General features: G+C 38.3%; 1 protein-coding gene across 1 annotated transcript in view; it reads left to right on the forward strand.

Annotated features, from left to right (window-relative positions):
* ACSS3 (acyl-CoA synthetase short chain family member 3) overlaps positions 1-15,404 on the forward strand; it is a 173,753-nt gene that overhangs the window by 106,380 nt on the left and 51,969 nt on the right. The window contains exon 9 of the mRNA XM_015094557.4: positions 4,908-5,011. Coding sequence (XP_014950043.2) covers positions 4,908-5,011 — 104 coding nt within the window. The remainder of the gene's footprint in view (positions 1-4,907; positions 5,012-15,404) is intronic.

The raw sequence follows: 15,404 nt of genomic DNA on the forward strand, positions 1-15,404 counted from the left end.
CATACAACAGCAAAATGATTCTGTAAAGTTAATCTAAATTGTGAAGCAAGTATCCATGATCAGTCATTAAAGGTGTCTGTTTATAAGTATGGTTTGAAAGGAAAGGAAAGTGGAGTCACTCAGTCGTGTCTGACGCTTTGAGACCCCATGGACTGTAGCCTACCAGGCTCCTTAGTCCATGGGCTTTTCCAGGCAAGAATACTGGAGTGGATTGCCATTTCCTTCTTCAGGGGCTCTTCCCGACCCAGGGATCGAACCCTGGTCTCCCGCATTGTAGGCAGATGCTGTACTGTCTGAGCTACCAGGGTTTGAGGCAGCCCCAAACAGTGAATAGTAGACCTTCTCGTTCAGTCTTTTTTGCTTCTACGATTCATCATGGATACCTGTGCTTTCCTTCTAATCCTGTTTTCTTGAATTTTACTTTGATTTAGGATCAGGTATTTTAAAGTTTGGGTTTGGCGTTTGTTTATGTATTGGTTTTTCTTCCAATGACATACAAATATTTCTAAAAGGCTTTTCAAGGAAATGGGAGTTGTCAGTGGTGATAAGTCCTCTTGCTCAGACTTCTCAGATAATCCGCCCACCTCCATCCCCCGCCCCCCACCCCCTCCCGGGGCTGCCTGGGTTCAGGTCTCACCACTTCTCTGTGATGGTAATAACCTCCCAAATCTGGGGCCCTGGGCTCCTGCCCTGACCTTCTTTCCATCCTCCCCACTCCTGCTGGTGGTGTCTTCCTAAACCAAAAATCTCACTGTGCCACTCTCCTGCTGAAAATCTTTCAGTTCAGTTCAGTTCAGTCGCTCAGTTGTGTCCAACTCTTTGCGACCACTAAATTGCAGCATGCCAGGCCTCCCTGTCCATCCCTAACTCCCGGCATTCACTCAAACTTATGTCCATTGAGTCGGTGATGCCATCCAGCCATCTCATCCTCTGTCATCCCCTTCTCCTCCTGCCCCAAATCCCTCCCAGCATCAGAGTCTTTTCCAATGAGTCAACTCGTCGCATGAGGTGGCCAAAGTATTGGAGTTTCAGCTTTAGCATCATTCCTTCCAATGAACACCCAGGACTGATCTCCTTTAGAATGGACTGGTTGGATCTCCTTACAGTCCAAGGGACTCTCAAGAGTCATGTCCAACACCACAGTTCAAAAGCATCAATTCTTCGGTGCTCAGCTTTCTTCACAGTCTAACTCTCACATCTATACATGACCACTGGAAAAAGCATAGCCTTGACTAGACAGACCTTTAAGAGGGTAATAGGCAGGAAGGCCAAGGGTCTCCAAACAGAGGAAATAGCCTACAAGTGTCAGACATTTTTATCTCTCTTAAGTGGCAGGAGGAGACAAACTAGCGATATTTTTTCCTTCTCTACACAAATTTAAAAGGAGGTTTCTCTTAAAATACTGTGTTGCCATAATGACACCTGGTTTCACCTGAAGTTAACTATTCTCAAACCTAGAGATAACCAATGCCTTTTTCTTATGGAAATGTTTATCTTAAGCTACGCTAATGTACTTTACCCCAAACTAATGACTAATTACTAATGTAATTTACCCCAAACTCTGTCTTCAAGTTGGTTCCGCCTCTTGGCTCAGAACCTACTTGACAAACCAGTATGTTTATGCTCAGATATTGCTCCTCTAATCTATGTAAATGAAACTATTTGTTTGGTGATCTGCCCCTCTTCAAGATTCAACTTAATCATTTTATGGCCCAGGATGAACCATTTGGTGCCAAGATTATCCCAAAATACATTTTATGGGTGAGGGGCCTGGTGCCATTCTGAGTTTTAAAACATTCCTTTCTTTCATTAACAGACTGCTAGTGACTATGTAACATCCAGCTGAAGACTAGCAGGGGGGTACTCTTTCTGCCCCCTTCTGATGCCTATGTCAGAAGCTTTCTCTATCTCCTTTATACTTTAATAAAACTTTATTACACAAAAGCTCTGAGTGATCAAGCCTCGTCTCTGGCCCCGGATTGAATGCTTCTCCTCCGGGAGCCAAGAATCCTGGCGTCGTGATTCAACAACAACCTTTCACCTTTTTTGGCAAAGTAGTGTCTCTGCTTTTGAATATGCTGTCTAAGTTGGTCATAACTTTTCTTCCAAGGAGTAAGCATCTTTTACTTTCATGGCTGCAATCACCATCTGCAGTGATTTGGGACCCCCCCCCCCCCAAATAAAGTCTGACACTGTTTCCCATCTATTTCCCATGAAGTGATGGGACCAGATGCCATGATCTTCGTTTTCTGAATGTTGAGTTTTAAGCCAACTTTATCACTCACCTCTTTTACTTTCATCAACAGGCTTTTTAGTTCCTCTTCACTTTCTGCCATAAGGGTGGTGGCATCTGCATATCTGAGGTTATTGATATTTCTCCCGGCAATCTTGACTCCAGTGCTTCTTCCAGTCCAGTGTTTCTCATGAGGTACTCTGCATAGAAGTTAAATAAGCAGGGTGACAATATACAGTCTTAACGTACTTCTTTACCTATGTGGAACCAGTCTGTTGTTCCATGTCCAGTTCTAACTGTTGGTTCCTGACCTACGTAAAGGTTTCTCAAGAGGCAGGTCAGGTTATTCCTATCTCTTTCAGAATTTTCCTCAGTTCATTGTGATCCACATAGTCAAAGGCTTTGGCATAGTCAATAAAGCAGAAATAGATGTTTTTCTGGAATTCTCTTCCTTTTTCTATGATCCAGCGGATGTTGGCAATTTGATCTCTGGTTCCTCTGCCTTTTCTAAAACCAGCTTGAACGTCAGGGAGTTCACGGTCACGTATTGCTGAAGCCTGGCTTGGAGAATTTTGAGCATTACTTTACTAGCATGTGAGATGAGTGCAATTGTGCGGTAGTTTGAGCATTCTTTGGCATTGCCTTTCTTTGGAATTAGAATGAAAACTGACCATTTCCAGTCCTGTGGCCACTGCTGAGTTTTCCAAATTTGCTGGCATATTGAGTGCAGCACTTTCACAGCATCATCTTTCAAGATTTGAAATAGCTCAACTGTAATTCTATCACCTCCATTACCTTTGTTCGTAGTGATGCTTTCTAAGGCCCACTTGACTTCACATTCCAGGATGTCTGGCTCTAGGTGAGTGATCACACCTCTCACCACCTTCAGGATGAAATCCAAATTCTTTAGAAAGTTCTATACGCTCCTTTGTGACAAGGCCCAGGACTGGCTCTCCAGATGGCTTCACTGTTCCTCATTTACCCTAGAAACATATAATATACCTAACCACAGAAGTTTAAAAAAATAGTTTTGATAGTTTGAATACGATACAATTAAAATATGTTCATGTTTTTCAGTCATAAGATTATCAACAGTATGACTTTTATATCCTTATTTTGTCTTGTTTTTCTATAGTATCTAAAATTATAGATATATCAACCTTGTTTTAAACTTTAAAACTTTAGTTTTTGTTATATTTTAGCCTACTTTAATAGCTTAATGTGTTAACTGTTTATTTCTTCCTGCTATAACATTTCTGTCTGATGAGGTCATAATTGATAATCCAGATTTTAATTTCAAGCAAGTTACAAGTAAATTTTAAGTAATTTTAGGTAATATATTTGCTTGAATTGCAAATATATATGTAGTTTGCGTAAAGTTTAAGTATCTAAAAATCTCAGATATTTTGATTGGTATTGATGTCATAAAGATGAATGATCCTAAGGAGCTGTGAGAAATAAGCAAGAAGCAAGTAATTATAGAATGCAGTATCTGTTTGTGGCAGAGGCAGCATAGAGGCTCCATAGTTGTGGAGCATAGTGTGGGAATATTTGAATCTTCATGAGATTTTTCTGAAATAAGTTAAGGGAATGATAAATCTTCTGTGGCTATACTACATTGTACAGGATGGGTAGGCAGGTTTTTACATTTGATTTGTGTTTATTTATGTTTTTATTTTAATGATAGTGAATTCGCTTTTCATGCACAGCTTCTTTGTTTTGACAGGCCCCTGGGACATTGAGAATGGAAGAAAAAAATAGTTTTTCTCTCAATGAACCACCAATGGTGTCAAGGCAGTTCTGTTTTTTTCTGTTTCATCCTTTATACACTGTGGCATAGTGTTCCCTGCAAAGGATTGTTCATCTCTTAGTGATCATTTATTCCTTCTGATAAGCGCCTTTTTATCCTGGAAGGCCACAATGCCATTTCTTTTTAAATCACCTACCTTTCACCTGTCTTTCCTATGTGTCCTTGAAATAGAAATATATGTTGTAGTCAGAGTAATGTTTATTGAAGGTCATGAGGAGGAGCAAGTGCGTCATATCTATGAGAACATTTGTTGCCTTAGCTGATACTCTAGAGTATATTTTTGTGCAAAGACTTAAATAGAATACTGCAATCAAATTTGGAGCTAAAATTAGCAGAGGTAATGTCAAGGAGGAAAAGATTTTTCACTTTTTGGTAATTAGATGAATGTGACGGATATATTACAAAGATCAACTCAGTTGCTTTTCTCAGAACTGAAAAGCTGTAACTGTGAATTCTGCTTTTGAAGTGTTTCTCTCCAGTGCTGTGATATGTATTTAGTTTTACTGGGGCCAATGCATGAGTCTTAGGAGACATGGGTTCAAGCCCTGGGTTGTAAAGATCCCCTGGAAGGAGTGCATGGCAACTCACTCCAGTATTCTTACCTGGGGAATCCCATGGACAGAGGAACCTGGCGGGCTGCTGTCCATAGAGTCGCAAAGAGGCAGACACGACTGAAGTGGATTAGTGCTGCATAGCATTCTGGGTCCAAACAAACGATGCCTGCTTTCCACAACCATTCTACAGTGGTTTCCTCTGAGAATTAATGTGATTAGATTCTACAGTGTTTAAAAGAAGGCAAACACGGAAATTATTTCAGTTTATTTTCCAGGAATAATTTCAATTCCCTCTCCCCCTAATACTCAGGTTCAAGACACTGTTTGTGGCTGGGGAACGATGTGATGTGGAGACGCTGGAATGGTCCAAAAAGGTCTTCAGAGTCCCCGTGCTAGACCACTGGTGGCAAACTGGTGAGAATTTTCCACACATGTCGATAAATATTGCAGAAACGCTGAGAAACACTGCAGGGATGGGAGGGAATTCTGAATTGTGACCATCAGGCACAAACTCAGCAATCAGGCGGTTCTGGCTTCAGTAGAAGTAAGCGATTATTTGATTATCCTTTTGTTAAAAAATCTTAAATTACACTGATACTATCATTCTCTTGACCTTGGATATAAAGCCCTGAGACCTCGTTTGCATTCTCATTCTCATTTCGTGTATCTGGTGAGTCACTAAATCTCAGGTTTTCTTTGAATTCATCCCACCTTCAGCGCTCCGATTGCCTTTGAGCTGCAGCAGCCGCACTGTCATCTACCCTTACTGAAATTATCGTCAGCACTTGTCTGTGTTCTCTCTGCTTTCCTGTAACCGAGCTTTCCTATGACTGCTCCAAGAGTACTTTTTAAAGCTCTGTTTCTTTTCTAGAATTTCCTGTGCTTCTCTGCTCCTTTCTTAGGATTAAATCCCTTCTGCTTAGCACTCGACAAACAAATTATTTTTCTCCAACACACGTATCATTACATGTGTAATTTATTTATTTACTTATTTATTCTCTATTTTCCTCCCACTGAGTGATCCTTGGGAAACAACTTGTCATATTAAGTGGATAGAATAAAACTTTGGTAACTTCTTTGGAGGGATGATTGTGTACATATGTGCAAGTAAGTAGTTCATCTGGAATTTCTTTTCCCTGTCACTGAAGGTAGTGATTTTGCTGGCTTTGCCATTTGGCTCACGGAAAGTAGCTATGAGTTATGAGAGCCCTGTAGCCTTCATATGGATATATTTCAGTTCTATCCTACTTAGTTCAACTAATTAGATCAACAGTTGTATAGTTGTGTTTTCAGAATTTGCATCTTCTGAACATTTTAGGCAGGGCATCAAATTTGAATTAAAATAATAAAATTTCTTAGTAAAAATTAGATCTCATTTTAAAATGACTCAGTCTGGAAGATTGAGAGACTAAATCTGAAGTTTGGTGTTTAATATTTTGGAACTCTTTGATTCTGATAAATTAAACTTTTTGTATTATCTTCTTGGATGTTGCTCTTTTGGGAGAACTGTGTTTTCTATATTCTTTGTAATTTGAAATATAAAATGAATGATCAGAGAAGAATACACATTCTTTAAATAAGATGAAAATCAGAAAGAAAGGTTCTGTTCTGTCTAATTTGATTTGCTAAGGAAGAAATTTCCTATCTAAATTCAGATTTGTAACTATTTGGGAAATAAAAAAGATAAGATTGAATGTGGAGAAAGCAATGCTCTGTGTAGAATACATATAGAAAACAAGTGAGGAATTACTGCTCTGTATGGAAGAGTGTCTATAGACTTGATGCATTGGCTATTCACCAGGAAAATTCAAACAGTTATTTTCCTGGGCATAAAGAGGAAAATATTTGATTACCGTTAAGACTGCTTTCCATGATGGTTTTCCTTTCCTGGTCAACATACAATTTGTTTCCAATATACAAGTGACCTTACACAAATACTTGCAGAAGAGTTCTGTCCCCCACCCCGGCTCCATTAAAGGTGGCTATGCTGGAGACTGTGGAAGGAAACCAGTGCGTTAATAAATAAAATTATGATTCCTTTACTTTCTCTTATTGATATTTGCACATAATAGCCTGTGCAGATGTATGTAGTTAGTGAATCCAGGCTTACAGCAAAGCTCACTGAAGCCTGAGAAACAAGCATAAGAGGTCTCTGGTGAGTACTGAGTTCCATGTGACTTTGCAGTTTTTCTTTAATGTATCGTTCAGAGGGAATTAATCACCACATTATGTCAGTGTGCTGTCACCTTAATTAGCTTTTAATGGCTGCTCATTACTGTGGAAAACAGTGAATTTCTACTAACAATAACTGATTCTTTCCATCCACCACATTTATCTTTACAGCATTTGATACTGTATCCAATTGAGTACTCAAATACATACATAGGGATAGGTATGTAGGTGGGTAAGTATCTAACTGCGCTTCCCTGGTGGCTTAGATGGTAGGTAAAGAATCTGCCTGCATTAGCCTCCAATTAAAATAAATAAATTTTTTTAAAAAAGAGCAAGTTGGAAATGGTCCTATAATGAAGGCTTACATATTTTGATTTTGAAAAAAAAAAAAAAAAAGAATCTGTCTGCAATGCAGAAGATCCAGGTTCAATCCCTTGGTCGGAAAGGTCCTCTGAAGAAGGGAATGACAGCCCACTCCAATATTCTTGCCTGGAGAATTCCATGGACAGAGGAGCCTGGCAAGCTACAGTCTATGGGGTTGCAAAGAGTCAGACATGACTGAGCAACCTACACTTTCACATTTGCTTTCAGATAACTAGCTATTTTAGTGGTTTTGATCATTATTAAAAAAAATTCATCCTAGGTGGTGCAGGTGTCTGCAACTAACAGAAAATTTAGTTAGAATCTTTATTCATTGGCATAAAAGAAATTAGTTCACTATTTTCAATGATATATGTTGTGGTAAATAATTGAGAAATGAAGTTTAATGTTTGCAACTGTTCACCTTTCTTAAGATATCAGATTACTAGGGGAAAAGGTAAACACTTTATGGGTTATTATTAACTCAGAAGGAAGAGAACATTTGATATTTCTAGCTCGTTTATGAGTTTCCTAATATTTTGCATATCAAATAAATGGTGTGTGCCTCTCCAAGAGGTATGTCAGTAAAAACCTGATAACATTTCGAGGAGGGTTAATCTTTCACCAAAGGAATATTATTCTTTATTTAAAATTTCAAATTTTCTACAAGGTTGTTCTTACTTATTATTGACTTCGAAATTGATATTATTTTATACAATCATACACTTTTATGAGCCTCAGATACAATGCATAATTTATGAATTTGCTCTCTGATTACATTAATATATGTATACAAATGAGCTGTTAAGAAACCGTGATGTATAATTTGGAATTAGTAAAGGGATATGTTAAGTAACTAAAATGTATGAGTGAAAATTGATTGGTTCCTGTGACTTGGGTTCTAAGAAGGCATTCTGCAGTCAATCCGTTTATATTACCGCATGGTTTTTGTTGGGCTTCCCCGGTGGCGCTGGTGGTAAAGAATCTGCCTGCCAGTGCAGGAGATGTAAGGGATGCAGGTTCGATCACTGGGTTGGGAAGGTCCCGTAGAGTAGCAAATGGCAACCCACTCCAGGATTGTTGCCTGGAAAAGTCCATGGACAGAGGAGCCTGGTGGGGTGCGGTCTGTGGAGTCAGAAAGAGTTGGACATGACTCAGCATCTCAACAGCAGCAGCAATTTTTTTGTTACTCAAGTGAAATTTTCATTAGCAGCAACAGATTTCTAGTGACTCTTGCGATCTGTTAATGTCAACACTCTTGATGTCTGATTTAAATAACACCTAAGATTCTAAACTGCAAACTAATCTGTAAAAAAATCCAGGAACAGATCAACTCCTTGTAGGGGCATTTAATAAAGAATTGTCACTGTTCAACACCACTGAAGCATTAATCCCTTGTTTTGGACTGTAATAATGTAAACATGAAATGCTTTCATGAAGGAAATTGGTCTTGCTAGTTTATATAGGAGAGTTGTATCTACATGATTCATAATTCTGGATAGTAGATGAATTGTCATTTACCCAGGTGCTTTATCTCACAGTAATTCATCCATAAAATGATTGAATCTGGATTATTGACTGAATTTTTCTTTCTTTCTTTTTTTTTTACATGGATTTTGCGAAACAGAGGTGTCGTAGTCATAATCTGAGAAGGGGAAATTAAGAGAATTGATGATTGTTCCTTTAAGATATGATAATGTGTGCACAAAAATAAAAACAGCCAGAACTTCATTATCCTCAGTTGTACAATCACTAATAAAACACTGTACTGTTGCAGATCACTTTTTGTCCTAAGATGAGTTTTCTAGTAATCAAACAGCACAAAGAAAGAACTCTCAATGCAGTGCATTGTCTCCAGCAAGAATTTTTTTTTTCCTGACTTCAGATGACTATGAAGGAAATGTTTTCCTTATGAGTGAATCACCTAGTGTAAGCAACTAGCTACTAAACCCCAAAACATAGTAGACCTTACTCCTTTTCGAAGTTTCCTCCTTCCTTTTCCCCTTGTTTCCTTCCTGCCTCCCCTTCTCGCCCCTCTTTCTTTCCTTCTTTCCTTCCTTCCTCCCTATTTACTGTAAGGTGTGGCAGTCACTTCCAGGCCTGGCCACACGTGCTCAGCCACTTCGGTCATGGCAAAGAATCAGACACGACTGAGGTGCCAGCGCATGCATGGCACTGACTTGGAAATGACTGTAACAAAAAAGTTGGGCATCCTGCTGTGTTATGTTATTTAATTTCAAGTAGAAATACTGTGTTCTTTCATTTGTTATCAGTCAGTTAGAGGTATTGACTGTAAAGGCAGAATGCTTGAGTTCCACAGTCGCTTTTATAAGAGGCCGCTTGGTGAAGGGCTAGCAGAACAAATGTCTTTGGTTTCCATCAGAAGATACAAAGCTTCCGTTGGAAGTGTTTTAAGTGATGGCCGGGTAGTGATGAAGTAATTGAAATGAGGTAATGACCACCAGCTTGAGTAGCACTGGGTGATTTTGTTGTTTGTTTTGTTTCCATCACTTTAATGGAGGAGTAAACTTCCTCCTAGAATTTTTAAAGCCTTTAGGAGGGATTTCAGTGAGAAAATGGTAGTCTCCTAATGGATTGAGACATTGGTGGCGATTGAAGTTATTGATCTTACTTTAGCTGCCTTGAGCCATCTTTGCTGAGTTCTTATATTTTAAAGTAATCACAGTGTTTCTCTCCCTGTTTGAACTGCTGCAGTTTTAATTGCAATGACTAATTCTAAAATAAATATATTCTTTATATAGCCTAAATCCTCCTCCTTTGAGGAGGAATCTGATAATTCTAGATTTTATTTAAGTAGACCCACAGGCTCCAGCAAACTTTAATCAAGCTGGCTCTTAAATCAAAATCATTGATGCTAAAGGCACATACATCCTAATACCATATTATTAAAATATGTCAAGGCTGCCTGATCCAGTAATCCTTTTTTATGTAGTATTCAGTAGGATATACTTCCTGAGGGCCACGAAGATTGGTTATGTTGACCAGATTCAGTTGTTATCATTAGGTGTATCTGGAGAATATCCATTAGCCCAGGAGTTTTTATAGGCAGCAATCCTTTTTATTTGCAAGAATCAAAACCACAAAATGGAGTAGTTCATTGTAGTTTAACAACAGCTATCCTAAAGAGAGAGCTCTTTATGATACAGACTCAGATGTAGTACTGTCTCCTTTCTCCTTGGTAGACGCATTGTGACTTGATACTTGATAGGCAGAATGTCAGAGTTTGTCGTGCTTTTTTCTTTTTTCTGAATTATCCTCGTCCTTTGTTACGTTTGTGTTTTCACACATTCCACCTTCAGGCATCTGAATTGATGTACTTGTTGCAGAGGAATTTCGATCTGTCAGTGTGTAGTCCTGAGTTTAGTCTGTGATAGGGGATTTTCTTCATCCCTGGAAGTCTACACTGGGAATTTTATGAGTCTGGTTATTGTGTCTTTGAAAAAGCCATGTTACAACTATGTGCTGGATGTGTGACTTTCTTCCATCTTAATATACCTAGCTTGGCCCCATGCAAAATCTGGTATATTTTCCTGCAAAATGGCTTCCTAGGGCTAAGAGATAAAAAGCTCTGTATGGCTAACAGTACAGCAAGGAAAAGTATCTTCCTGGTAATTTGATCTTGATGACACTATCTTTAATTATTCAAAAATCTGTTTTCTGTGGTTTGGGTGCCTATAGTCACTGGGAAACATTCCTTTTGTTGTAGATCTTGAAGTGAAAAATTTCTATATACAACCAAATGCTGCCTTCCTAGTTTTTAATACTTGTAAATGGTCATCCTCTGCTTTCTGGGTTTTCCTTAATATTTTCTGAGCCCATCAAATTTGGGCTGTGGTTGTAGGGTTTGGTTAAAGTATAGGCCTACATTTTTAAAGACAATGGATTGCACTAGACTTTTGAAATACACATTATGGAATTCAGAGAGCTGGGTGGGTCAGACTGAACAGATAAGGCCGCTGCCTCATGAACTGGTTTGTCCAGAATATACCCTATGATGCAGAGTGCGAAGAGTCTTTAGTAATATGAATGAATCAGTACTGTCTGATGCAGTTTTGTTTTTCTCAACATAACCATCGAAAATAAATTCATCTCTTTTTTTATTCATTCATGGGAAAGAAATTGTAGATAGTTTGGCATGAGAAGTTGTGATTGGGAAGAACCGTCATATAGACACAGAGTCATCTTGGCAACATTCAGCTAGAGATGCTGTGATAGTGTTCATCTGGTGAGAGGGGAAAAATTTGTCTTGATGTCGTCTTTGTTGCCTGGCAACTGGATTTTTTCTCATTTAGAGCAAGACTTCATTAGTCTAAAGTAGATAATTTTTACTGATAATTTGAGAAGATGAGCTTAAAGGTAAGCTACATGAATTTGGTTTGTGGAAGGAATAATCTTTTGTCAAATGTTAGACAGGCATGATGAGGCTTTCTCTTTTTGAAATGAGTAACTGTTTACAGATTGTTAATCCACCTGAAAATGAATATCCCAAGTCAAATAGCAGCCACTGAATCAGACATTTTCATCTCAATAGCATTATAATGTGGGAAGAACTCCATCCATGTTGTTATTTTTTCAGGTATGATTACTGTACATGAAGCTGTTCAGATATGTATACTTGCTTTTTAGAATCTCTATTTATGCCCATTATTATATCAGTGATAATCTTTTTGGATCATTTTTAAAGTCTTTGGTGTATTTGTTACAATATTGCTTCTGTGTGTTTTATTTTTTGTTTGTTTGTTTGTTTTGTTTTTAATTTTGGCCGTGAGGCATGTGGAATATTAACTCCCTGACAGGGAATCAAACCCATACTCTCTTTATTCGAAGTCTTAACCACTAGACTGCCAGGGAAGTCCCTTAGTGACTAAACATTGAGAAATTAAGAATGTAAAATTGATTTGATCTTAGAAATATCATCTATTTTAATTGTTCTACCCTTGGCAAGAATCACATTTAATCCGTTCTAAAAGAGTGAAAATATGTAATGATTTTGTAGATCTTTATAAGGAAAAGAGTTTCTAAACCCTGTATGGAAATTTGATTTTCCCCTCTTGCATGTAATTCTCTGCAGTGTGAAGTAGTAGTTCCCAGTTCCTCTTTTGTTGTCAGTTCTAACTAGAAAACAAAAAGTGGCTATTCTCTTGAACAAGCAACATGGGTAGTAAAAAGTGACACTGAATCCCAATAAGACTGTTGCAATCCTGGTTTAGCCACTTACTGTGTAGCCACTGGCAAGTCCTTAATCTCTAGCGCACGTCTGTTTGCTCAAAGGTTTGTGGAAATCCTAAAATGAAGTGAAATATGTATGAACAATGCAGCAAGTTCCTGGCTTATACTAACACTCAATGGACGTTTTTCTCTTCTTTTCATTTCTATGAATAATAACCTTTCATGAATATAAAGGCCATCTTTTAGCATTCTGGGCTGTAGGTAGTTCAGACCCAAGAAAACTTAGAACATAAGAGCTTAATTCATAAAAGAAAATATTAATCATAGAGAATTTAATTTCTTAGAGTCAACTAGTTAAGATTAGGACCAGAGTCTCATTGTTCTGTGTTGATTAGAGCCCTTTCTTCGTATGTTTTATCTTATGCCTTCATTAATTCAGCCATTTCTTACCTAATTCAGCTGCAGGTTATTTATGAAAGTCTCTAAGGTGAGAGGCAGCTTGCTGGTAAGAGAGTAGGATAAGACCAGCGTCTCATAGCTTGAATTAATGGTTTACTCCCACTACCAAAAGTTAGACTGCTTTGAATTAAGTATCTTAAACTGTGATTGTCCTATCTCATGAACACAAAAGATTAAATTGATTTTCTTTCACTGTGGTACATCTCACTGTTTCTGCTTTCTTTCTGCTACCACCATTCAAGTTATTTATAGCTCACAGTATAGATTTAGAGGTGTAGAGAATGGTTTCTTTACAAATTGCTTCTGTGCCCATCATGATGCTGTGATTAATATGACTCAAGGGCCCTGGGCCACTGAATTGATTTATTTCCAGGACTTTAACTCTCTGCATGGGCCACCAACTTCTAAAATCCATATTGCTTTAATGTAGTGTTTCTAGAGCCTCAGTGGGAGCACAGTGGCAGACTTCCAGATATAGCAGGAGCTCTTATTTATAGATCTAAACCTGCATAACGTTCTTCCTCTTAGCCCTCACTCATATCTGCTCTTCTTTCTATGTTGTCTTTCATCTGTAAACCAAAACCCTGGAGCTTGTCCTGTATTTCTCCCTCTTTTCCTGTCTCTGTATCCAAACCGTCGTCAAGGCCTTTTAATGCTCAGTGTAAGTCCAAGTTGGTCTCGCCGTCTACTACCGCTGCCTCAGACCACCACCATCTGATTGATTTCTAGCTCTGCGTTGGGATTCTCATTTTAGTGCTCCAGTTTGCAATTGAAGACCTTTTTCTAAAATGCAGTTCTGAACAAATCCCTGAGTCCCCCAGTGTTCCCAGAATAATAGCCAAACTCCTTAACATGGCACAGAAGGCACTTAGTGGTCCTCCTTTGCCCCCCTCTCTCATTTTGGTCCTTATTATCTCTCTTACTTCACCTCTTCTTCTCACACTCGACCCCCCACCCCCAACCCCCACAAAGTTTGTTCTGCTAAATAGCTGGAAGTCAGTCCCTTGGTGGTTGGTCTAACTTCTCAACTTTGCACATCCTTCTATTTCTGTTAGGCATGTCTTTCCACCTTTAACACTTCTTTTCCCCCAAAAGAAATGCGTTAAGTAACTCTGATATATTTAATAAATATTTATTGAAGGACTGACCTTTGAATATCATTCTAAGAATAAGAAAAAGATTGCAGCAGAATCATAACAGTAATATACAGCTTTTTTTTTTTTCCCTTCCTCGCTTACCTGAGTCTTCTCTTTGTCTTGCTCCCTTATCCATTTTGGGATTGTATTGTGTGGTTTGCTGCTTATTTTTTTAAGAACCCTGATCTTGATATTGGGAGCCTGAGCCTAAATTATGTAAGTATGTATTTACTAGTCAGAAAACATTTCCCAAGCACAGAATGTCAGGGATTACACTTTGGTCCTACCGATACAAATGATTCTCAAAGCATCCAAGAAGCATCTGATTTCAGCTGCAGGCTAGGAGAGTGTTTTCATATAATTACATGCACAATTATTTTCTGAAAGATTTTGTCACAGTTATAATGGCAAGTGTTCCAAGTATCTATTGTTGTATAAAAAATACTTAAAACCTAGTGGCTTAAAACAGCCACCCTAATTCATGATTTTATGGATCAAAGATATGAGTTGAGCTCAATTAGGGATTTTGTATGATTGATTGAGACAACCAAGAGAAAATTGTGTGATGAATGAGCTGGTCCAGAGGGTCCAAGATGGCTTCCCACTCATGCCTGGGATAGGCTGGAAGGCTGGACTCAGTTAGGACTGTTGTCTGGAAAGCTTGCACGTGGCATTTTTAGCTTGGAGGCATTGGAGTAGCGGACCGTCTTACATGGCACTTCACTCTTGAGACAATATTCTGAATTTCTTACGGTCTGTGCTTAGAAACTGACAAAGCATCACTTTCACTCTTTTCTGTTACTCAAAGCCATCAAAAGCCCAAAGTAAATTGCATCCACCTTTAATCCACCACCATGGAGAGATTTCAGAGTTGTAGATGTAGCCTCAGGATTCTTCAGTGTAATTTCCCCTTTGCTCATCATTCATAAGTGGTATTCAGAGATTCTGTTAATACTTGAATGTGTACCTAGCCAAAATATATGTTTTTCCCTAATATATAATATTTATCAAAAACTTAAATCATAGTATGCATTGTTTTACAACTTTTATGTAAACAGTGTTTGGTGAGAATTATTTCCTATCACTAGATATTTTCCAATAGTATTTGAATGATTTTGCATTACTCCTTAATATGGAATAATTCCTATTTTTTGGATAATCTTTTAAACTCTAATATAAACATTTACATGTGATAAACATCCTTGGTGCTTAATGTTTGTGAGCTCTTTCAAATATTTCCTTGTGTATATCCCATAAAGTGGAACAGCTGCATTAAAGGCTAGGATCAGTTTTTAAGAGTTTGTATAAGAATTGCCATTTTTAAGGCTTTTTTGTAAGAATTGCCATATTGCCTCTCAGAAATGCTGCGTGGACCGAGGAGCCTGGTGGGCTACAGTCCATGGGGTCACAAGGAATCAGACATGACTGAAGCACGCATGTGTTGGTGACGGTGGTAAAGAATTTGCCTGCCAGTGAAGGAGATACAGGAA

Source organism: Ovis aries, chromosome 3 (assembly GCF_016772045.2).
Source record: "Ovis aries strain OAR_USU_Benz2616 breed Rambouillet chromosome 3, ARS-UI_Ramb_v3.0, whole genome shotgun sequence".
Classification (NCBI taxonomy): domain Eukaryota; kingdom Metazoa; phylum Chordata; class Mammalia; order Artiodactyla; family Bovidae; genus Ovis; species Ovis aries.